At 51.0% G+C, this 21,845-nt stretch overlaps 1 protein-coding gene across 3 annotated transcripts in view; it reads right to left on the bottom strand.

Annotated features, from left to right (window-relative positions):
- Positions 1-2,877: 2,877 nt before the first annotated feature.
- Positions 2,878-21,845, bottom strand: part of Grid2ip (Grid2 interacting protein) — a 33,842-nt gene continuing 14,874 nt past the window's right edge. For all 3 annotated transcript variants that reach the window (XM_004629618.1, XM_004629619.1, XM_023713515.1), the window contains 20 exons: positions 20,751-20,999; positions 20,450-20,535; positions 19,574-19,643; positions 18,984-19,078; positions 18,570-18,753; positions 15,695-15,849; positions 13,954-14,103; positions 13,136-13,233; positions 12,822-12,939; positions 11,777-12,132; positions 10,628-11,044; positions 8,443-8,530; positions 7,575-7,652; positions 6,808-7,004; positions 6,123-6,278; positions 5,885-5,971; positions 5,230-5,359; positions 5,032-5,150; positions 3,329-3,493; positions 2,878-2,949 (listed from right to left, as the gene is read on the bottom strand). In XM_004629618.1, the coding sequence (XP_004629675.1) occupies positions 2,878-2,949; positions 3,329-3,493; positions 5,032-5,150; positions 5,230-5,359; positions 5,885-5,971; positions 6,123-6,278; positions 6,808-7,004; positions 7,575-7,652; positions 8,443-8,530; positions 10,628-11,044; positions 11,777-12,132; positions 12,822-12,939; positions 13,136-13,233; positions 13,954-14,103; positions 15,695-15,849; positions 18,570-18,753; positions 18,984-19,078; positions 19,574-19,643; positions 20,450-20,535; positions 20,751-20,999 (3,070 nt within the window). The remainder of the gene's footprint in view (positions 2,950-3,328; positions 3,494-5,031; positions 5,151-5,229; positions 5,360-5,884; positions 5,972-6,122; positions 6,279-6,807; positions 7,005-7,574; positions 7,653-8,442; positions 8,531-10,627; positions 11,045-11,776; positions 12,133-12,821; positions 12,940-13,135; positions 13,234-13,953; positions 14,104-15,694; positions 15,850-18,569; positions 18,754-18,983; positions 19,079-19,573; positions 19,644-20,449; positions 20,536-20,750; positions 21,000-21,845) is intronic.

Here is a 21,845-nt window from a genome sequence, read left to right as displayed (position 1 = left end):
TTCTAAGTTCCATTATTGAATATTATAGGTGTGTAAACTCAGCAAAATATTCTAAAAGAGTCCAGTAGCCCATTATAGCATTGGGTCTTCTGTTTAACTGGCAATGTCAGAAATTATTGACCTGAGTCCCCCACAGCTCAACATAACAGCATGGCTTTATTTCCTATATTTCGTCTTCATACTTTTCTACTGGATGGTTAAGACCAAGGTAAAGCAGGACCTATGCAACAAGAGTTGTAGCTTTTTGGTCTGAGAAGGTCTCTGGGTACTCTTAAAAGGAAGAAAGGAGTGCACAATCCCCACTAAGCACACAAAATTAAATTTGTTGTGACATTTTATATTTAAGTTTCTATAAAGAGGTCTGGATCCCATCAGAGGCCCCTAGGGGGAAAAAATCTGGGTGTCTTTGGGTCTTTCTCTCTCTCTCTTTTTTTTTTTTTTTTCCGGAACCAGGTATTGAACTCAGGCCCTTACGCTTGCCACGGAAGCATTTATTCCACTGAGCCATCTCCGCGGCCCCTGGGTCTTTCTCATTTGAGAGAAAGAGAATTTGACTTTTTAGACTCATAAAATACTAAGAATCAAACTGTCAGTGCAAAATTTACAAAATGTTTCCTAGATATAAACCAATTAGCATCTGTCTTAAAAAGAAAAGAAAAGAAAAGAAAAGAAAAGAAAAGAAAAGAAAAGAATGGTGTCTCCTTCCCTTTTCTTAGGACCTGAGGTGCTTCAGTTACTGGTGTTGACCAGAGAATGTGATGAAAGAGATGGTGAGAGTCCAGAGTCTAAGCTCAAGGGATCTTCAGTGGTATTGCTTGCATACTTTCTTGGACCCTGGCTATCCTAACAGGATGAGAGAGTGCATAGGGCTGTTCCAACTTACTTAACCAAGGCTCCAAATATGTGAGAGAGCCCCACACCATCAACACAGCTGCTTAACAGACCACAATGACTGCAGCTCAAATTAGAGTTTCTTTGTTGACTGGGCAGGGTGGCACATGCCTGTAATCCCAGCACTCAGGAGGTTGAGGTAGGAGGATCACTGTGAGTTCAAGGCTAGCCTTGGCTACATAGTGAGTCCAAGGCTAGCCTGAACTTCAAAGTGAAACCCTGTCTCTAAAAACAAACAAACAAAAAGAACTGCCTGCTTGACTCGTAGATTTGTGATTCATTTTAAGTTTGGGATGGTTTGTTATACAGCCCTGCTGGAGGAAATAAATAACAGATACAAGGCAATTTAGGAGAAGCCTTAGAGAGTCAGACTGAGTTTCCTGGAGAGGCATGTTTCTAACTTTCAGAAAAATGCCATTGGGTTTAGTTGGGCCTGGTGATCATGCCTACTGAAGTCTATATTTTCTACAGATCTCCCACAGGAATTTTAATAGACCTAACATGTTTCTCACAGATGTGGGCAGTAGGAACTTGAGGAAACCATCCAACATGAGCTGCTGGGGAGACATACATTTTGATGTCCAGATTTCTTTTTGAAGTATTATTTTCATTTAGAGGTTTTTACATGGGGCTGTGAGTAGGGAACAAAGAAGTACACACGTGGAGTCAAAAAGGAAGACTGTGGAAGGTGAGAAAGAACCCAATGGGTTCAAAGTTCTGCCCAGGAGCCACACTAATCATTCAACTGGGATGGGAGAAAAAGAAATCCAAGAGAAAACAACTTGGAAAACAAGTTGCTTGTGCTCCCTGCTCATTTCTCCGCTTGTTCCCGGCATCCAGGGCACACTTTTCTCTGTCTCCAGACACACAGACAGTAGCCTCTGAGAGTCTGCTCATATCCTAGATTGTGTTGTCTGTCCTGCTCACACAACCTGTTCCAGCTAAGAAACCTGGCAACCAGCTCCCCTGCCCCCCGTGCCACCTAAGCATCTTGCTCCCTCTGCCATTCACTGCCTTAAGGATCTCCTTCCTGTGCTAAGCCTCCCCTGATCCAATCACTACTAAAATGAATTTGAGTTCATCCATGGGATCAAAACCTCAATTCTGAGGTGCTGGGATGTAGCTCATTAGTATAGTGCTTGCCTGACATCTGCAAAGCCCTGAGTTCTAGCTCCAGCTTGGCAAAACAAAGCTGGACTTCCATCTTGCAGTCTGATATGAGAGTTCTACTCCAGTTTTTCCCTGGCTCTCTTGCTGATGGCTCTCCTCCTGACATCCTCCTCAGTTGCAGCCAAGGGAAGCTTCCAAGACCTAGGTCTGAAGCTAGGTGTGGTGACGAATGCCTGTAATCCCAGCATTTGGGAGGCTGAGGCAGGTAGATCACTGCAAATTTGAAGCCAGCCTGGTCTAATAGTGAGTTCAAGGCCAGCCTGAACTGTATAAGGACACCCTGTCTCTAAACAAAAACAAACTAAACAAAAAACCAAATGGGCTCAGTTTGGCGGTCCCAGGACACCAGACTGAAGGCTCTCCTGCCTTTTTCCTGGCTGGGCATGGGGCCTCCGGATGCTGGCTTGGTAGGGTGAGCATTTCCTGGCTCATCCGCTCGGGAACCACTCTAAGCAGGCTCAGAAAGCAGGTCCTAGCACCCCTGGGTTACAGTCCCTTAGCAACCAACTCCCCCGGGACACACAGTAGTACTTTATTCCACCTGCTGGGAGCGCACCGCAGAAGCCTGCAGGACAATGCAATGCTGGGGCTGTGGATCCCCCGGGCAGGCACCCCCAGCTTGTGCAACCCACAGACACACCAGGGCATGCAGAGGCCCTGGTGGCTGAGGTAGCTGGAGATGTGTGGGGCGACCAGCCCGCGGCCAGGCCTGTCGCTCTGTAGATCAGCACCCTGGACCTCGACGGCGTCCCCACCGCCCTCTCCGGCGGCATCTGCCTCTTCGCTTAGGCCGCAGAGGATGCGGCGTGGCTGCCGTCACCAGGCCAGGGGCGAGGTCATCCCAGAGCTGCGGGGACCCTCCCCGGCCTGCAGGTCGCTGAGTGCTCGCTGCAGGTGGGAGCACAGTGGGCAGTTAGTGTTCTAGGAGTGACCTCGGACCCCTGTCCTGCCTCCTTCTCCCACTCCTGGCTGCCAGCACAGAGGTCAATTATTGGGACCCTTTCTTTCTTTTTTTTTTTTTGTCTTTTTGAGGCAGGGTCTCGCTATGTAGTTCAGGCTGGCTTTGAGCTCACTTTGTAGCCCATGCTGGTCTCAAACTCATAATGATCCTCCTGCTTCAGCCTCCCAAGTGCTGAGATCTCAAGTATGAGCCATCAGGCCCAGCTCTGGGACCCTTTACAAGTCAGCTTCTAGGAGGATGCCCTTTGGAGACCTCTGGCCTTGACCTCCCTAAGAGGCTTTCCCCAAATCCTCCACTGTGGCTCACCTCGAACTTGCTCATGAACTCTGCAAAGATGCCGAAGAAAGCCTCAGAGGTGGTGGCCTTGGAATCCTCCCCGAAGAAGGCCAGTGCTTTGCCCAGCTCTTCCATAGCCTCGCGCTGCAGCCCATCCAGGGCCCGCAGTGCAGGCTGGGCTGTCTCCAGGAAGGACTGCAGGGCCTTGGTTAAGGAAAGGGCCAGCCTGCCTGGTGCCCTCCCATCCACCTTGTGTACATTTGTGCCCTCCCATCCACCTTGTGTACATTTGTGTCAGGGGAGGGTATTGGAGATTGAACCCATGACCTTCATACTAGGCTACATTTCCAGATCATTTTTCACTGAATTTTAAGATGAAGTCTTGCTAAATTGCCCAGGCTGGGACTGAATTTTGGATCTGTCTGTCTTAGCCTCTCAGAGGGTGGTGTGTAAGGCTAGGTGTGATGGCAAACACTTGTAATTCCAGCACTCAGGAGGCCAAGGCAGGAAGATTGCCACAAGATCAAGGCCAGCCTGGGTCACATAGTGAGTTCAAGGCCTGAGCTGCATAGTGAGATCCTATTTCAAGCCACCCACAAGAAACTAAACCAAACAAAACCCCCCAGAGAATGGTGTGCATGAGCATGCCCAGCCTGAGTCAGACTTTGAGCCCAGGCCTGTCTGATCTGTCAGCTCAAGTCCTTCTGCAGATGCAGCCCTTGAATGCTCATCCACTCTTTCTGAGGACCTCCATCTGAACCCATGGAAGCAGGGAGTCCTTTCTCATGCTACAAAGGGGTGCTACAAAGAAGACCCATATTTGAATAGGCATTATCTCCACATCTACAAAAATCTGGGTGTTATAGGGGAGGGCAGCAAGAAGCACCTTGTACAACCACAGTATTTGCTCAGTGATCATGTATAAGTGAGTAAGTAATCCCTCTTGGGTCTCTTGCTTGATAGGAAAGGGGAGGAATCCGATGTCAAATTCCTACTTTAAGTCAGGGGTGAAACTTGGTAGTAGAACCCTTCCCTAGCATTTAGAAAGCATTTGGTTCTATATGTAACACTGATGACAATAACAAAATCTGCCTTGAGTACTCAGCCTCTGCAAGTACTACACAATGATGTTAGGGATGCATGACAGGTGCTTTCCAGGTGGAGGACCTGGCCATACGTATAGTCCTCAGAGCCTTCCTCCTTGACTAGAGCTACCATCATCAGGAAAAATCTTGTCTTCTTCTCCAAGGGGTACTGGGGTCCCAGAGGGATACAGAGAGGAAGCGTCACATGCCCTTACTGCTATCCTCCCCGTCTGGATTAGTTTCCTCCTCTGGCCTTGATATTGGGTCACCCAAAAAGAGATCTGGCCTTAGTTACCCAGATTTGGCATAAGCATCAGAGTCTAAGTGACCCAGAATGGCTGGGCTTGGTGGTACATACTTATAATCACAACACTCTAGAAGGTTCAGGCAAGAGAACTGTAAGTTGGAGTCCAGACTGGGCAATTTAGTGACTTAGTAAGATCCTACCTCAAAATAGAAAAAGACCTGGGTTTAGCCTGCAGAAAAAGAAGACCCAGAATGGAAACATTTTTTTCAAGACTTCTGGACACACAACAGCCTGTTTCCAGAATCACTACTGGTGTCTTCAGTGGCCAATGGAGTCACAACCAGGTCTACTCAACCACCTATGGGTCCAGCATGAGGCTCAGCATGAGTATCAGAGGATACTGCCATGACCACAGCAAACCTGTCCTCACTGGAGGGGGACATGCTCTGGCAGGCAGCCTGTATCTCACTGATGGTACCATGGAGGTCAGCCAAGTCACCGGTCAGGGCACGTTGGTTCACTGTACAGAAGGAGAAGCCTCATGGGCCCACATTCCCAATCCAGGACATCCTGCCTCCCTACCCATCCACCTAGCTTACCTTTGGCAGCCAAGGGCACAGTGGGTAGGTCCTGAGCAAAGCCCAGGAGTTCAGGAAAGTGCTGGCTCAGTGATTTGGCAAGTATGTGAAGAAAGGTGGACTTCCCATCTACCGTCTTGGTGGAGTTCAACTGCAAGCGACCCCCAGCACACATCTTCAAGAATCCCAGACTCCTGAGTATATGGGCCCAGCCTCTCCTTCACTCTGGCACAAATTCCTGCCCTCCCCCACCCCACCCCTGGCATTACTTGGATGAACCCAGGACCTGAAACATTTCCCCAGTTCATTTTTAAGTTTTTATTTTGAGATTGGATCTCAAGTTGTTAAGTCACCCAGACTGGACTGGAACTGGCCTCAATCTCCCAGAATGCTAGGGTTACAGGTGCTACTACAATTTCTGGCCTTTAAAACTTTTCCAAATCTCCTCTTCCACTCTACTTTTTCAGAGTGTGAGGCTGACTTGAGAAGTCACCTTTGCCATCCTTATCCCCACCCTTGCTGTAGTCCATCCTAGCTTCTGTGCAGCCAGCTTTGCCCCTGGGAGGAGAGCCCTCTTAGTCACTTGTTTTTTTCTCCCCTCTATCACAGGTTGAGTTAGACTTGGCTTCCAAGCCTTAAGAAGACTGAATTCCTAGTTACCTCTGAATGTTCTCACCTCTGTCAGAAAATTGATCTTGAAGCCTGTGGTCTTGTTGGTTTTGGGCTGGCTGTCATTGAGATAGTTGCCCATGGCCAAAACAAACTGTGAGAAGGAAGGTGGGTGGATGGTGCCCAGGTGTTCATAGAGATCCCCCACCCACCCATCTCAACTCCGGTATTAGGGTGGGTCTCCAGGCTGGAAGCCCCAGGACAGAGGAACGGGTGAGGCAAACCGGGAAGTGATGTACCCTGACCTCCAGGATCTTGGCGAGTTTCCGGCTGTTCTTGAGCTCCAGGGATGCCTGGCGCAAACACTCCAGGCTGCCTCGGATCTCCTCTGTTTTCTCCTGGAGGGTGGCCTGGAAGTGGAGGCTTCGAAGACGGGTCTTGTATTCAGGGACTGACAGCATCTGCCACAAAGGCAGGATCAGGATTCATTCATCCCTCACCAGCCTGTCATGGGGCTCTGCTGGGTGCCTGGGGCTGGTACACTTTTAGGAAGAGTAAGCCTGGTCTTTGGGGGGATGATATCATCCCATCTACTTTGTCCTGGGTGGGACCTGATTATTTAACTTGTTAAACTAACTAGGTGCAGTGGCAAACATCTGTAATACCAGCACTCTGGTAAACTGAACCAGAAGATGGAGATTTTGAGCCCAGAGTGGGCAGTTTAGCTATTTAGTGAGACCCTGCCTCAAAAATAAAAGGTGGGGAAAGCAGTGAGGAAATAGCCCAGTGCCAAAGCCCTGGGTTCAATCCACGACACCGAAAAAAAATAACAAAAATAAACAAACAAATAAACAAAAAGAAAACAACAAATGTGTTAAATTGGAACTCGGGCCTGAGCGCGGTAGCGGTGCCGAGCCAAGGGAGCAAGAAACACAGGCAGCCGCGGCCACAGCGGGAGCCCTGACCGAGGCGGGGTCGCGGGCGCGGCACCTGCAGGACGAACTGGTCTGGCTCACTGAGGCGGCCAGGTGCCTCACGGAAGGCCTGGTAGCGCTGTTCCTCGTCGGCATCGGGCGCGAAGAGCAGCAGCTGAGCCAGATGTGCAGGTTCCAGGCGCCGCGACTCCATGCTCATCAACACCTGCCGCAGCTCGGCTGGGCTAAGCTTCAGGTGCGCGAGGAGGATAGCTGTGGGCGGGACCGCAAGTGAGCGGGACGGGGCCACTGGGCAGGGCCAGGGAGAGGGCGGGACTCGGGGCGGGGTTATTGGGAGGAACAAGGAGAGAGAGAATAGGAAGAGGAGGTGGGGTCTGTGATATTCTCAAAACCCTTCTAAGACTGATTAAGGGGGTCTTAACTTTTATTTGTGGTACTAGGAATTGAACCCAGGACCTTGGGCACGCAAGGCGAGAACTCTAGTACTGAGCCACATCCTTTAGAAAAAGAAGCTAGATGGAGCCAGAGCCTAGGAAGAGGTCTTGGAGAAGCAGAGGATGTGGTTGGAGGCAGGGCCAGAACTGGGGAAGATTGCAGAGGGCAGAGCCAAATGCAGGGTGGAGCCAAGGCTCACACCTGTGGCCCGGTGGGATTGAGGTAGTGTTGGGGTTAGGAGAGAGTTTTCAGCCAAGCAGGTGACAAGTGTCCAGGCCTCCACAGCCTAATGTCTGTCATCCACCCAGGTGAGTCTGAGGCTTTGTGCCTAGAGAGAAGAGGCACCACCCACCCCGTAGAAATCCCTAGGATTCTCTGGCCTCTTACAGGTGTTATAGGCCTTCTTGTGCGACAGGATCTCCACCACTTCCTTCTTCCTGAAGGGCTCTGGCCTGGGCACAGCCTCTGAAAGAAACCAGACAGGTTAGTGTGTAGGCTCGGGACCACCTTGACAGGGCCCAGGAGAGGTGTGGCCTCTACTGATGGCTGAGGTTCCCTTCTCCAAACACCACCTTGTCTAAAATCAGCTCTAGTGTCCAGACTCCCCTCATTCTTCGGCCTCCCACCTGTGCAGGCCTATTTCTAATCCAATGCACTTAGTGGGAGAGGGGTCCATGCCCCCATGGCCACCTCCTCAGAGGCTCTCTCTCCTCTGGCCCTAGAGACTGAGTTGGCAAAGTAATGAAAACCAACTATCTCTTGACTTTTTAGGCAACTCGTGAATGGACAAGCCTATCTCCTTTATAGTGAGACTACTGACCACATACAATAACCGTGGCTGCATGACATCCACCCAACCACTCTAGAGAGATACTCAGAAGGGGAAAGGGAGACCAGAAGAGGTATTTGTAGATGGCTTCTGGCTACCCTGTTCTGGTTGAGTGACTGTGAGCAAATCACCCAACTTCTCTTCGTTTCCTCATTAGGAAGTGGAAGTGATCTTGGAATCCTCTGGTAGAGTCCTCAAGGGATTAATTTGGGAGTGAGAGCATCTGGCATTTGGTGAACACACTAAACAACTGCCAGCCATTTTCACAATCTCCACTTTAAGATGTGAAAAACTAAGTGAGGGCTTAAAGGCTTGGAGACATATTAGGTAAACACTAGCCAGTGCAGCCCTTGGGACTGTTAGCGACAGGATGGCATGGACCTTGGTATCTGGACTTGCCCCAGAACCTGATATGAGGCCACTCACTGACAGGTTTCTGGGTGCCGAAGTGGAGCTCCAGGTCGAGGTATTTCACCATGTCACTCAGTTTATCATAGTCCGAGTCTTCCCCGAGCTATAGAGAACATGGGAAGCTCAGTCAGAGGAGCAACCACAGCTAAAGTGCCCTTTCCTGCCCAAAGCCCTTCTGAGGATTGTCTTGGGAGGTTCTGGAGAGAGGATACCCATCAAACCCAGGGATGAAGCCAAGAGCAGGAGGAGACTACAGGAGAAGCTAAGTCATTGAAGTTCTCAGGTGAGGGGCCAGCTTCTCCTGAGGTCAATAATGCAGTCAATCTTGGAGCCCTATCCATGCAGAAGCAGGCTGCAGAGCTGGGAAGGGGCTGGAGGCAACCAAAGGGGCCAAAGAGGGGTAGCTGAGGGGTCTAGCCCTGTGTGGAGGCTTCCTTTGCAGCCTGGGAGGGTAAGAATAGCCTGGGACAAAGAAAAGGCTGATCCAAGACCAGGTTGGTGGGGTGGCCTCAGGCAAAGGATGGGATCTTCTGTGAGCAGAGCTGGCATTGAAGGACTTGAAGCAGGAAAAGGCCAGGATCCAGACTCTGGATAGGTGGCTAAGATAGTCTAGGTGACAATCTAGAATGACTAACTAGGGCTTGGAGAAGGCTAAGGAACAGGAAATTCCCAAGGGAGAGATCCCAAAGGGAGAGAAGAGAGAGAAATGAAGTCTATGAACACGTCTGCAGGGCAGGGATGCACGATGTGGACTGGGGATATGGCCAGATGTGTGGCTAGTGTCTCTGTGTCTGGCAATGGGACCACTATACTGTGAAGCAACCCATGCAGACTCATCTAAATCTTGCAAGAGTGGGGTCTCAAGGATACCCAGGCTGTGGGTCCCTGTTCTTGGCCTTGATCTGCTAAGAATCTGTATTAGCAACACAGAAAAGTTCCTTCAGATACAGGTTGATACCATTTTATTGGGGATCAAACTCAGGACTTCACACTTATGCCACTGAGCTATCTCCCTGGAGTAGATATCATTTTATCTGGGAGAGAAGACAGAATTAGAACTTAGCAGTTGGCAACAAGGAAAAATGACAAGCACTCTCCCTTCCTCCACACAGTGTGGCCACATGAGAGTGTGACATTGGTCCTAAGATCAAGGGACTGAGGTTGAGGATGATGGTAGGCATGAACACTGGGGTAAGAGAACCCCAGAGCTAGAGGGATCCCAGGCCATATTAAAATGAATATAATGTCTAAGTCAAAGGAAGAGAGAACTCTGTTCTCTCTTAGCTAATCAAGTCCTACTTGGAATTCCCTTGGGGCTTGCTCTTTGACACAGACGTTGCCACTGGAGTATGGGGCTAGAAAACACATTCTAATGACCCAAAGAACTGGTATGGGTTGAATCTTCATTTTACAGATTGGCCAGTGGTGGATACATGAATATAGTTGTTCTGCTTGGTTTCAAGGGCAAGACAACAGGACATCTTAGGAAGACAAGACTTCAGAGCAATACAAAGAAAGATGGCTAAAGCTGTGCAGTGAGGGAAGGATCGGTTGAGATAGCTCAGCAGACTAAGTGCCTGCTTAGGGCCTGGGGTTCAATCCCTGGTACCAAATGCCACACCGGCCCTGCCCCCAGTGCGCTCAGTCAGCAACCAAGTCCAGGTGTGGTGGTGGGTGCCTGTAATCCCAGCACTGAGGAGGCTGATAATAGGAGGATCACTACAAGTCCAAGCTGCGTAGTGAGACCCTTTACCAAATAAATAAATTTTAAAAAATAATAATAAAAAGATAAAGTTGTGCAGTGAGGAATGGAAGGTCTTGACAGATAGTGAATTCCTTGTCTCTGAAGATACTCAAGCAATAGATGGGTACTACTGTGTGGGAAGAGACTCAGGCGTTGAAGTGGAAGCACGGGAACTGGTATGTAGTCTAGATCAGCTGGCCTTTTAACAGCCTAAAGAATTAATCTGACCCAGAGAATGTGGCATTTCCAGATGTCTCGAGTATCTTTGGGTTGGGATACGGATTGGCTTCAATGCCTAGATAGATCAGCCAGGGTGGGTGTGCGCTGGGGCTTGGCCCTCACTCCTTGTTACAGATAGAGGACCAGGGAATGTTCCAGCTGATGTTTTTGTCTTCAGTGCTGCTGCCCAGGCCACCCACTTAAGATCAGGGCCTTCATGGGCCCCAGGTCACTTACCTGCCCCCAGATGGTGCCTTCTGAGTTTTCTACTTGTTCCCATCGCAAGCGCTTGACACTCATGTGGCTGGTCTCACTGCGCCGGTGACCCAGGCCCCGGGATAGCATGGGGGGTGCGCAGGGCACAGGTGGGGGTAGGGGAGGTGGGGGTGGGGGTGGAACTGGGTGGCTAAGCTGGGTAAGGGGCTTAGCCAGGGCCTGGGCGGGTCCCCGGGGAGGGTCAGAGGTGCGGGAACTGGGTTTAGGGTCGTGGAAAGGCAGGGGCGGTGGAGGTGGGGGGCTGAGTGGTGGTGGTGGGATGTGGTCTGAGATGGAAGAGTAGGTCAGGGAACTGCCCTCTTCGCTGCTGCTGATACACTCGCTAGCGCTGCTCCGCTCGTTGGTGACGAAGCTGCCTTGGTCATCATGGAAGCTCATCTGGGAGAGAGCAAATGAACACAGGGCATGGCTGTGCCCAGAGAATCCAGAGCAGGCTGATGGGGGTGAGATGCTGGCAAGGGAGGGACAGCAGGATAGCCTGGATTTGGGGTAAGTCAGTTAGCCTGAAGCTGTAGGTAGCAGAGTTTGCGAAGGTAGAGCATAGCCTGGGACCAGGAATAGGCTGATCCAAGCCAGGCTGATGGGCTAGCCTCAGGCAAAGGGTGGGCTCATCAGAGAAAAGGGGCAGCAGAGCCTGGTAGCTTAGCTTGGAGTTGTGAGTGTGTAGCCTGGGATGAGGAAGGGGTCACTTGAGACACACCGTAGAGAGGAAACTTTAGGCAAAGGGCAGGACAGCCTCTAAAAGGAAAGGAGATATCCTGGAGGAAGGCTTTAGGTAGCTCCAGCCAGGGCCTGACACAAACTGTAGGATGAATGGGAGCATGTAGCGAATTAACACAAGGCAGATCGGGAGGGAAGAAGGCCCCTTGGGGGAGAGGGGGACTGAACTCAAATCCTTCACCCTGAGCTACATCCTCAGGTCTGTTTATTTTTTGTTTTGAAATAAGGCTAAGGCCCAGGTTGGGCTTCAGTGGGCCATCATCCTACCTCAGCCTCCCAGAGTGCTGGAATTACAGGTGTGCAGCCTCACACTCAGGTCTGCAGTAGACCTCTTACAGCAATGGCGATGCTACTCCCCTCACAGAGTCCCACTGCTGTGCACATGCTCACCTCTTCATAGTCATTCTCGGGTGTTAGGAAATCATCCACGATGGTGACCCGGGGGCCCAGTTGCTCGCTCAGCACATCCAGGAAGCGATCTGTGTCTCGGCTCCGCATAGGGTGCGCAAAGGTGAAGAGCTTCCTGCGGCTGGATGCCCGAGCTAGGTCCGGACTAGGGGGGCTGTCAGGGCAGGCAGGCCCAGGGCCTGGCTGAGGGGAAGGAGCCCTGCTGCTGTCCAGGCTGGCGTAAGGGTGAGATTCAGAGCTGCTGGGGGAGGCCAGGCCCCCTGAGCACAGCGGGTCGTAGCAGGGGGAGGGCAAGAGCCGCTCACTGGGCCATGAGATGTTGGACAGGGTCCTGGGCACTGCATGGGAGATGTGAGAGATGGGATGTGAGGTTCCCTCTTCAGCCAACACCTGGGTTCTTGGAGCAGGCTGGAGGAAAGGGTCTCGAGTAGGTGGTCTCTGGGTATTGGATATCACCCTTTCCCTCCCTGAGGACAGAAGACCCTGGGTGACCTTGCCACCCATCATCTTGCCTAAAGGTGACTAGAGGCCAGAGCCAATGGCAGGAAAGGTACCATTGGTCTAAAGTCAGGCCAGACCCCAGCTCCTCTGGGAACAAATCCTAGGTGTCTCACCAGGGACCCAACTCAAAGGAGGCTTTCTCTAGGCCCCAGTAAGGGGTAGAAGGCATCTCCCACACCCAAGAAACCATCTTCCCACCTGGGGCACTCATGGAGCATTGCATGCACATCAGAGTTTATTGAAGAGCCACCAGCTAACCCGGGCACTTTCTTGGGGGCAGATCTCTGCTTTTCCAGATCCATAGCTAGGGTGAGGACCACAGGGCACAAGAGGCTGGGACAAGCCTGGCCACAATGACTCCTACCCATGCCAGGAAGTCTCTGGGGTACTTCATAACCCATTCACAGAGCAGAGCAGAAGCTCCAGGGGTGTGCCGGGAGCGGGGGGGGGGGGGGAATGACACTCAAACAATCATAAAGACAGAGGCCAGTATACCTTGAGGACCAAGGGCTGGCTGAGCCTTTACCTGCTGTGCCCACCAGGCTGGGGACTGGTGGGGAAGCCCGGGATTTGGATACAGTTCCCATCTTCCCCTTGAAGCTGCTGTTGAGTCGAGACTCCAGTTCCGCATAGACAGCTGACATCTGGGGGAGGTGCGTGCACCTAGCCAGCTCTCATTACCCCTGACTGGCCCCAGCTGGGCCTCAGAGGCCAAGTCTAGGTATTTGGCTCAAGTCTGAAGTAGTCATGAGGGTACCCTGGCCTGAGGTGAGCACTACCCTGTAGGCCACCAATCCCTACTATATTGATCCCACCCAGAAGGCAAGGAGAATGTCTCACCATCTTGGGGTTAGGGGTCTCGGGGAGAGATGTGCCATCACCAGCCTGGCGCTCGCCTGGGATCAGAGGAAGAGGCATCTCAGGGCAGTCGCTGGGACCTGCCAGGAGGGTACCATGGAGACCTGGTTACCACATCTGAGATTTTCTTTTTCTTTTGTGGTGTCACAGATTTAATCCAGGGCCTGGCACTGAGCTACAGCCCCAACCTGCTCCCATCCCTTTTTTAACAAGGTCTTGCTAAGTCACTAAGTTACTCCGGCTGGGAATGAACTTGTGACTCTCCTTCCTTAGCCTCCCAATGCTAGGATTACAGGTGTGTGCCACCATGCCCACCTTCCACATTTGAGCTCTAAGGCTCAGGCCTGCTCCAGACCCAACAAGCCCAGAAGACCCAGAGAGGCCACTGCCCAGCCCTGCTGATTCCTAGTCCCTTCTGCTTCTCATCGCATCATGCCCATTTTGCAAATACATTTTTTTTTTTAATTTTAGGGAATGGTCTACAGGTGTCCAGGGTCTCACTACTAGATCAGACTCATAGTGATGCACCTGTTTACAGCCCCCAAAAGCTGGGGTTACAGATGCGTGCAACCACACCCAACCTCAATCTCACACCCAACCCAACCGCCATCTCAGTGTGCCCCAGGGGCGGGGGCAGCATGGCAAGCTGAGGGATTGAACACCTGGCCCCTGCACCTGTTTGCAGGCACTTTAATCCACTGAATTATTTGGCCAGCCCTTATCAAGCCCATTTTGGAGGTGGTAAAACTGAGCCTCAGTCCTACCTCCTCCCACTTGCTGTACTTTCATTGGGGCCTTACCACAGCTGAGGCTGGTCTCCAGGCCCTGGGATCTGAGGCTGCGGCGGCACATGGAGGAGGCTCTCAGGGAGCTCCGTGGCTGGGGCTCTGGTGTTGGCTCGGGCTCCAGCTCAGGTTCAGGCTCTAGATCCAGCTCAGACTCAGGCTCAGCTGTGGAACATGGAGGGGAGATGTGACCCTTGTCCTTTATGCCTGCACAAGCAGGAGGGTGAGGGCAGAAGTCATGTGTAGCCATATGAGCCCCTTCCCTGCTGGTGCCAGGACATTTCTCTTGGGGAAAAACAGGGACCAGAAACCAGGGGCCTGAGGATGAGGGCCTCAACTGAGGGAGTCCAAGCCCTCTTCACATACAGGGTTCATCTCAGGACCCCATGTTTCCAAGGTCTTAATGCCCAGCGCTGGACCAAGCTTGTTTTGTTTTTTCATTTATATTTTTGGCTCAGTGTCTCAGTCACCATCTCAGTGAGCCCTGGGGGCAGGGCTGATGCAGCATGTGGGAAAGGGTATCAAACCCTGGTCTCTGTGCTTGTTAAAGCAGGTGCTTAGTCTGCTGAGCTATCTCACAGGCCCTGGACCAAGCTTGTTACTGTGGCTCAGTGGAGCTTGTTGGATAAAATGAAAGGTTTCAGGTCTAGGCAGATGTATGGGACATGTGCTGCCTAGTTTGGACCCTGAGCTTCCTGCTGAAGCCCTCACTCTCTTCAGCAAACTGTGGCCACCTAGGACTAGGGACATTGGGCACCAAGGGTTAGCAAACAGCAAATCTGCAGGGATTGCCATAGCAGGTGCAGAGTGCCTGTGCAGGTAAATTCACAGGATTTAATGTCACTTCCTTTCACCAGGTGTCAACATGGTTTTATGGACATACTCTCAATGTGTGTGGTGTGTGCTGGAGCCCACCATCCACCATGGCCCAACCATGTGGTTGGGATTCAGGTGGCATGGGGCTAGTATACCTACAACAGGGATCATGTGAGTTTTCTCCTGTTCTGTTCCATTCCATTCCCTTCCTCTCTTTTTTCTCCTTCTTCTCTTCTCCTTCTTCTTTCTCTTCCTCCTCCTCTTCCTTCCTCCTCCTCCTTGTTCTCTCTCTCCTCTCTCTCCTCTCTCTCTCTCTCTCTCTCTCTCTCTCTCTCTCTCTCTCTCAATAGGATCTCACTGTGTAGTTCAGGCAGACCCTAAACTCACTATGTAGCCCAGGCAGGCCTCAAACTCATGGTGATCCTTCTTCCTCAGGCTCCCAAGTTATGGGATTACACGTGTGCATCACCATGCCTGCCCCCCCTTTTAGTTTTTATTTCGAGACAGGGTCTCACCAGGTAATTAAGTGACCTAGGAAGGGCTGGAACTCACAATCCTGTCTTAGCTTCCCAGAAAGCGAGCATCAATATGAACTTCTCCATCCATTACTTACTTGCCAGGGTGCACAGCATAGCCATTGAGATCACTCTCATTTTGTGCATAAGTCTCCTGAGGCCCCAGGAAGTGAGGCGGAGGAGAGTCTTAAGTTTCAGATTATGTTACATGGAGGGCAGGCTATGCAGGCACATCCTCAAGGCCAAGCATGGAACAATCCCCAGTGTGCTGAGTGTATATTTGCCTGGCACGTGGGCACATCTATTGCAGGAAGAGCAAGGTGAGCTTTGAGACCTTGCAGGTAAGAACAGGTATCTGTTTACCTGACAGGCTGAGCAGCTGGCAGCTACCTGCAGAGGAGGGGGCGGGAGAAAGGGATGCTTACCTGTCATGGCCGTGTAGCCCAGAAAACATGCAATTTTCTCCTGGCAGAGCTCCTGCTCCTCATAGGTCAGCAGCTGGTAGATGAACTGCCACAGCACCTGCTTGGCAGGTGTGTCCAGCACCGGGTAGACATCGACAATGAGGGTGTCAATGTTCCTGGGGAGAGCGCAGAAGCAAGGGACTCGACCCAGGGGTGTCTGGTGGTATTGGGGATGGGTGAAATGGCACTTCTGGGCCACAGAATTTAGCCTCTGCTCCCACCTTAAAAGATATTGTAGTGGACAGGGTAGGCAGATTCTGGGAACAGGCTGCCTAGCTTTAAGTCCCAGCTCTGCTGTTTACCAGCTAAGTGACTTTTCTCAAGTTACTTAACTTCTCTGTGTCTTAGTTTCTTCATCTGTCAAGTGAGGATAAAAATAGCATCTATCATGTAGAATTGTTATGAACATTAAAACACAAAAAGTGCATTGGGAAAATGAACTTACTGCATCATGGACTAGCAGGAAATAGCCCAGGGGCTCAAACCTGGTCCATTACCTGTTTTTTGTCTGTGTGTTTTGAGATAGGGTCTTGCTTAAACCCACTATGTAGCCCAGGCAGGCCTTGAACTCACAGTAATCCTCTAACATCAGCCCCTCAAGTACTAGATTACAGATGTGCACCACCACACCCAGCCAGAAAGTTTTACTAAAATACGATCAAAGCCACTGTTTATAATTTGTCTTTGGCTGTTTCCTAGCTACTATAGCACATTTGAGTAGTTGAGATGGAGGCCCACATGGACCATAAAGGCTGAAATACTTACTACAGAATTTGGGCCTTCATAGAAGCATAATGGACAGGGATATGGCTCAATGGCATTAGTGCCTGCCTGGCAAGCCCAAGATCCAGCGTTCCATCCCAGGTGCTGGGGGATATGGAGGGACATACAGTTGATTCCTGCAATCTATGGGAAAATAAAACTGGACTTGTTTTTGTTTTTGTTTTTTTAGAGACAGAATCTTTCTATGTAGTTCAGGATGGTCTTGAACACACTCTAGCCTAGGCTGGCCTTGAACTTGCAGCGATCCTCCTGGCTCAGCCTCCCAAGTGCTGGGATTACAGGCATGTGCCACCACACCCAGCTTCTAGAACTAGATCTTTATCTAACACCACATAGAAGTTGACTCTGGTTGGATGAACAGTAAAATTATGAAATTAAGAGAATATTTTTGTCCCATAATCAGAAAAGGACTTAAAGTGTGGTGAGTTTGATTATACAAAATCAAGGACATTTGTTCAAAGAAGTACAACTTAGACACAAGCAGAAGCAATGGAAATAACAAATGGGATAAGATATTTACCATGTCCAAAATCAAGGAGCTAGATGTAGCATAGGCCAAATTCATGTTTGATCCTACCCTTGAGTAATTTAGTGAGAACCTGTCTTAAAAATTAAAAGTAAACAAACAGGGACTGGGGATACAGGTCAGTGTAAAGATTCTGGGTTCAATTTCCAGTACACTGACCCCACCCCAAAGAGTACCAAAAATGGAAAAGATGGATGGTACTGCAACTGTGCAGGATTTTGGACACAGTCCTATACATGGACAGAGCTACACACACTACTTGGTGTAATAGTCAGACACAGACAACAGTACAATAATGCAAAGCAACAATGATACAAAAGAAAAATACATCATATCTAACAGTAACACATACTTTACAAGAACATTTTCAAACAAATCTCCAGGAAACTTACCAGACTAGTGGAGAGAATTGGGAGAGAAACTATACCCCCAAGGGAATGAGGTTAGAACTACACACGTCCATCATTAGACGGATGAATAAAATGTGGCACATCCATAGAATGGGATACATAAGGGAAAGAAGTACACTATAATTCAGATAAATTGAACGCATGTTGCTAAACAGAAAGAAACAGAAAACAAAAAAAAAAAGAAAATATGATGCTACATGAAAGAATCCAGGCAACAAAGTCCACATGTTATATGGAAGTTGAAGAATAGGAAAATGTACAGAGACAATAAATAGATTAGTGGTTGTTTAAGGTCAGGGGCTAGAGATAAGAAAGTGTTTATGGAGGTGTCATAGTGAAAGGAACAGGCTTTTTTTTTTTAATGTGATGAAATTCTAAAATCAACTGGCAATTGCACATAGTTGAGTGTTTTTGTGTGCATGTGTTTGTTTGGTTGATTTTGGTTTTTGAGAAAAGGTCTCACTATGTAGTTCAGGTTGGCCTTGAACTCTATGTAGCCTGGGCAGGCTTTGAGCTCACATCAATCCTTCTGCCTCAGCCTCCTGAATGATGGGTTTACAGACATGTGCCACTATGCATGGCATATATTTGTGAATGTACCAGATCATCTCTGAAGTGTACATTTAAATGGGTGAAGTGTATGGTATGGAAGGGCAGGTGTGGCTTAGTAGTAAAGTACCTGCTTAGTGTGTGTATGTTGTGGGGAGGCAAAACAAAATGAATGAAGGAGTGAGAGTCTTGGCACAGACCATGATAATAACTCCATGGGCTGAGGTGGGGTGATAAATGCAGCCTTCTGCAGCTGAGGAGTAGAACGATCCCTTATCTTCACTCCCAGGGCCTAGCCTATGGCCAATACCATGGGCGAGGCTCTCTTGAGGTCTCACACACTGTCCCTGACTACCTCACTATCCAGAGAAGTCTGTGACTTCCCCAGGGTTTGTCCTAGGGAAGCCCAATGCCCCCCTCTCCCCTGGAGGCCTGGTACCAGCTACTCCTGAAGCTTCCTCCAAGAGAAAGAGCTAAGAAGCCTCAGTCAGGGAGACCAGGATAGTGAGTCAGGTGAGGATCTGGGGCCCAGCCAGGACAGAGCCCCACTCTCATTCTGCCTGGCTACCTGTGCTGGAAGAAGCTCTCCAAAGCTCGGCAGACCCCATAGCGCTCGGGAGGCGTGAGCAGGTGCTCCAGCTGCTGGCTGAATGTCCTTCCCTGGACCCGGATGCTGGATGGCAAGATCTCTGCCACCCACTGCAGGGAGGTGAGTGCTGAGGATGGGTTGGGGGAATCCAAAGAATCAGAGTCTGCTGGGGCCAAAGACAGAGAAATCATGGTTGAGCCAGAGTCCCCTGTCCAAGGGCAGTTTCCCTGGCAGCTGGGAACAGGATGGAGGGAGAGCCCTGGGCATTGTGGCTCTATAGCATCACTTGGGGGCAGTCCTGGGAAGGGAAGCTGCGGGTCTGGGGGAAGAGCACAGTGCTCTACAGACTGGTGATTCACAAATCTGTGGGCCAAGGAAGTATGGGAGTCTCACCGCTGGCGAATGGGACGAGCCCTTCCTCCACCACCAGTGTGGGCATTGCGCCACTGCCCTGCAGCATGGACACCACCTTGTCATGGGAGCAGTTCCTGCCAAGCAGAAATGGCCCAGAAAGGCCTGATGCATAAGCCCTGTCCATGGCCAAAAGCCAGACCTCTCTGTCCTGCCCATAGTGGCCACACAGCAAGCTGGGCCAGACTAGCCAAGACGGTATCCTGCTTCATAATCTCCTGCGCAGGAGAAGCCCCAGGCCTCAGCCAGCCTAACTTGCTGCTCCTCTGGGCTTCCTGTGCATTAAGGAGGTATGCTTATGTCATCCCCAGGTAGAGTTCACCTCCCAGAGCAAGATGCAAATGGTGCCTTCAGTTCTGTATCCCCAGCATGGAACTGTAGTATTTTCTGGTTGGAAGGATGAACTGAGGTCATGACCAGGTGGGAAGGGTTTGATTCAAGAGTTCTCAGTGAAAGACCAAAGTTGGAGGTCAAAGGGTCAGAGGAGTTTGGGATCCTGGCTTGGGTCCCATGGGCAAGAGTCCTGGGAGATAGTTCATTATCAAGCCCTCACACCCCCGATAGCCTCTGACCTCATGTCCAGTCCATTGAGGAAGAGGATCCGGTCACCTGACTTGAGGGCCGCATTGTCAGCTGGGCTGCCTGGAAGTGAGGAGAAGGGGTGTGCTGGTCAGCGGGGCAAGGCCACATGCCATTCTGTGGCTCTACAGGTAAGAGAGGACACTCAGGGAAGGGTGGCAAAGGACTTTCCTTTAAGCACATCTTTCCTGACCTGTTGGTCTTGTCATGCCTGAGTAATAATAAAACCCGTATTTTAACACTTGTGAGAGCATCTGGGTGTGATGGCACAGGCCTGTAACCCCAGCACACAAGGAAGGTGAGGGAAGAGGACTGTCAGTGCAAGCCCAGCTGGTGTAACTCAGTGACTTAGCAAGACTATCACAAACCAAACACAAAAAACCTACGATGTCACTCAGTGTGAAAACCTTGTGTTCAATCTCCAGTACCTCAAAGAAAACAAAATCACACACACACACAAAGTCTGGTGTGGTGTCACATGCCTATAATCCCAGCACTTGGGAAGGTGAGACAGGAAGATTTACTGCCAGTTTGAAGCCAGTGTGGGCTACAAGTGGGTCCAAGGCCAACCTGAACTACACAGCAAGACCTTATCTCAAAAACTAAAACCAAGCCAAACCAAATCATATTGGAACAGCTAATTCTCACTCTCTGTCTTGGTCACCCTGAAGGGAGGCTGGTAAACTGGTTTAGAGAAGTGGCTCTGGGACACTGAGAGAGCACAGGCTACATGAAATTGGTCACTGCTAGAGGGGGTAGGGCACTACTGAGCAGCAGTCTTCACAGGTAGAATTACAAGGAGTGCTACAAGATGCCTTTACTTTGTCCTGGGCATTAGGAACTCTTAGGACAACCTGCCCAGTCCTTACCAGGCAGGACAGACTCAATCCAGACAGGACCATGGCCACGCAGAGTGAAGCCAAAGCTCTTGTTGCCCTTGTAGACTCGGACAGTCCTGGGAAGAAAGAAAGGGCAGGGTGGTAGGCAGGAGCCAGTTTCCAAGAGGCAGGGGATTATGATGTCCCTTAGCCCACTCCTCTCAACCTCCTCTGACCGCCCCCAGATGCCCACCTCCCATGCCCACTGCCCACTCCCCCATCCCCAGCCTGTGCCAGAAGGGCGTCGGCGTTCAGTGCCCGTACCCTGTCTACCTGCGTGCACCCTGTGTACCTGCGTATGCCCCCCGGGCCGGCGCGGCCACCCAGCAGCGAGGCAGCTTTGCGCGGGGGCGGCTCGTCGGGGCGACGCGGCGCGGCGCTGGCGCGTGTGGACACCAGGAGGCGCTCGGGCCGCTCCTCACTGCGGCTCCGGCGCAGCCTCTGCGCGCCCTGGGTCCGGCGGGCGCGGCACAGCTTGCCCAGCAGGCCCTGTGACACCACCTCGTCGAAGCGCGCCCGGTGCTTCTTGGGGATGAAGATCCTGCCAGCGAGGACCGCAGAGTTGGGGCGCACCCCAGACTGCGTCCCAATTGCAGTCCAAAGTCTTCTTTTCACGGGGCTCCACTCTGCCCAAAGGTGGCAGGGGAATCTGTAGCGGGCATCCAGTCTCCCACTCCGTGTCGGGATTTGTGTTCCCAACCATCTTGGGCCGCACCACGTCTGTGGCGACCTACTTGCTCTTCTTCAGGAAACGAGGGTCATGCTATCTTGTATGACTCTGGTCTCTGTGGGGCCTCAGTACTCGCAAAGCCAGTCCATGGACCAGATCCTCTCTAGCTTCTTTCTCCACCAGCCTCTCTCCCATTCCCTCTTCTCATGCTTTGGCCTTTCCAGGCCAAGCCCCAGGCACCTCCTGTCTTCCTTCCTGCCTCTTTGACCAGCAGGGTCTACAGCTGTGTACTGGGAGTTTGCTGGAAATATCACATTGTCAGCTGCAGTCTCACCTCTAAGTTTTTGCTCAGGCTCTTGCCCCTACCTGCTCACTCTTTTTGTACCCTTAGCTAAGCAGGGCTGCCCTCTCACACCCAGTCCTCCCTTCAATTTCATCCCACATGCATTTAGTGAGCCAGGCTCTGGAGCTCAAAAATAAAGGGCCTATGGCTCCTCCTCTCCAAAGTCATCCTGGAACTGGTGGGCAGCGAGAGATAGCCCCCATGCAAGATCACACCCTGAGATGGATCCTAGAGTCTCCTCTGTGAAGGAAAGCACTATGAAGGCTGGGTCTGCAGCTGGGCTGTGAGCCACAGTGCTAACTAACCAGGGCTTGGCACCTGGAAGGGACTCACTACCCAGCACATCTGCCAGCAGCACTACATCTCTGCAGAAC

The sequence above is a fragment of the Octodon degus genome, unplaced genomic scaffold (assembly GCF_000260255.1).
Source record: "Octodon degus isolate 3935 unplaced genomic scaffold, OctDeg1.0 scaffold00031, whole genome shotgun sequence".
NCBI lineage: Eukaryota > Metazoa > Chordata > Mammalia > Rodentia > Octodontidae > Octodon > Octodon degus.
This window is presented reverse-complemented; position numbering and strand designations above follow the sequence as displayed.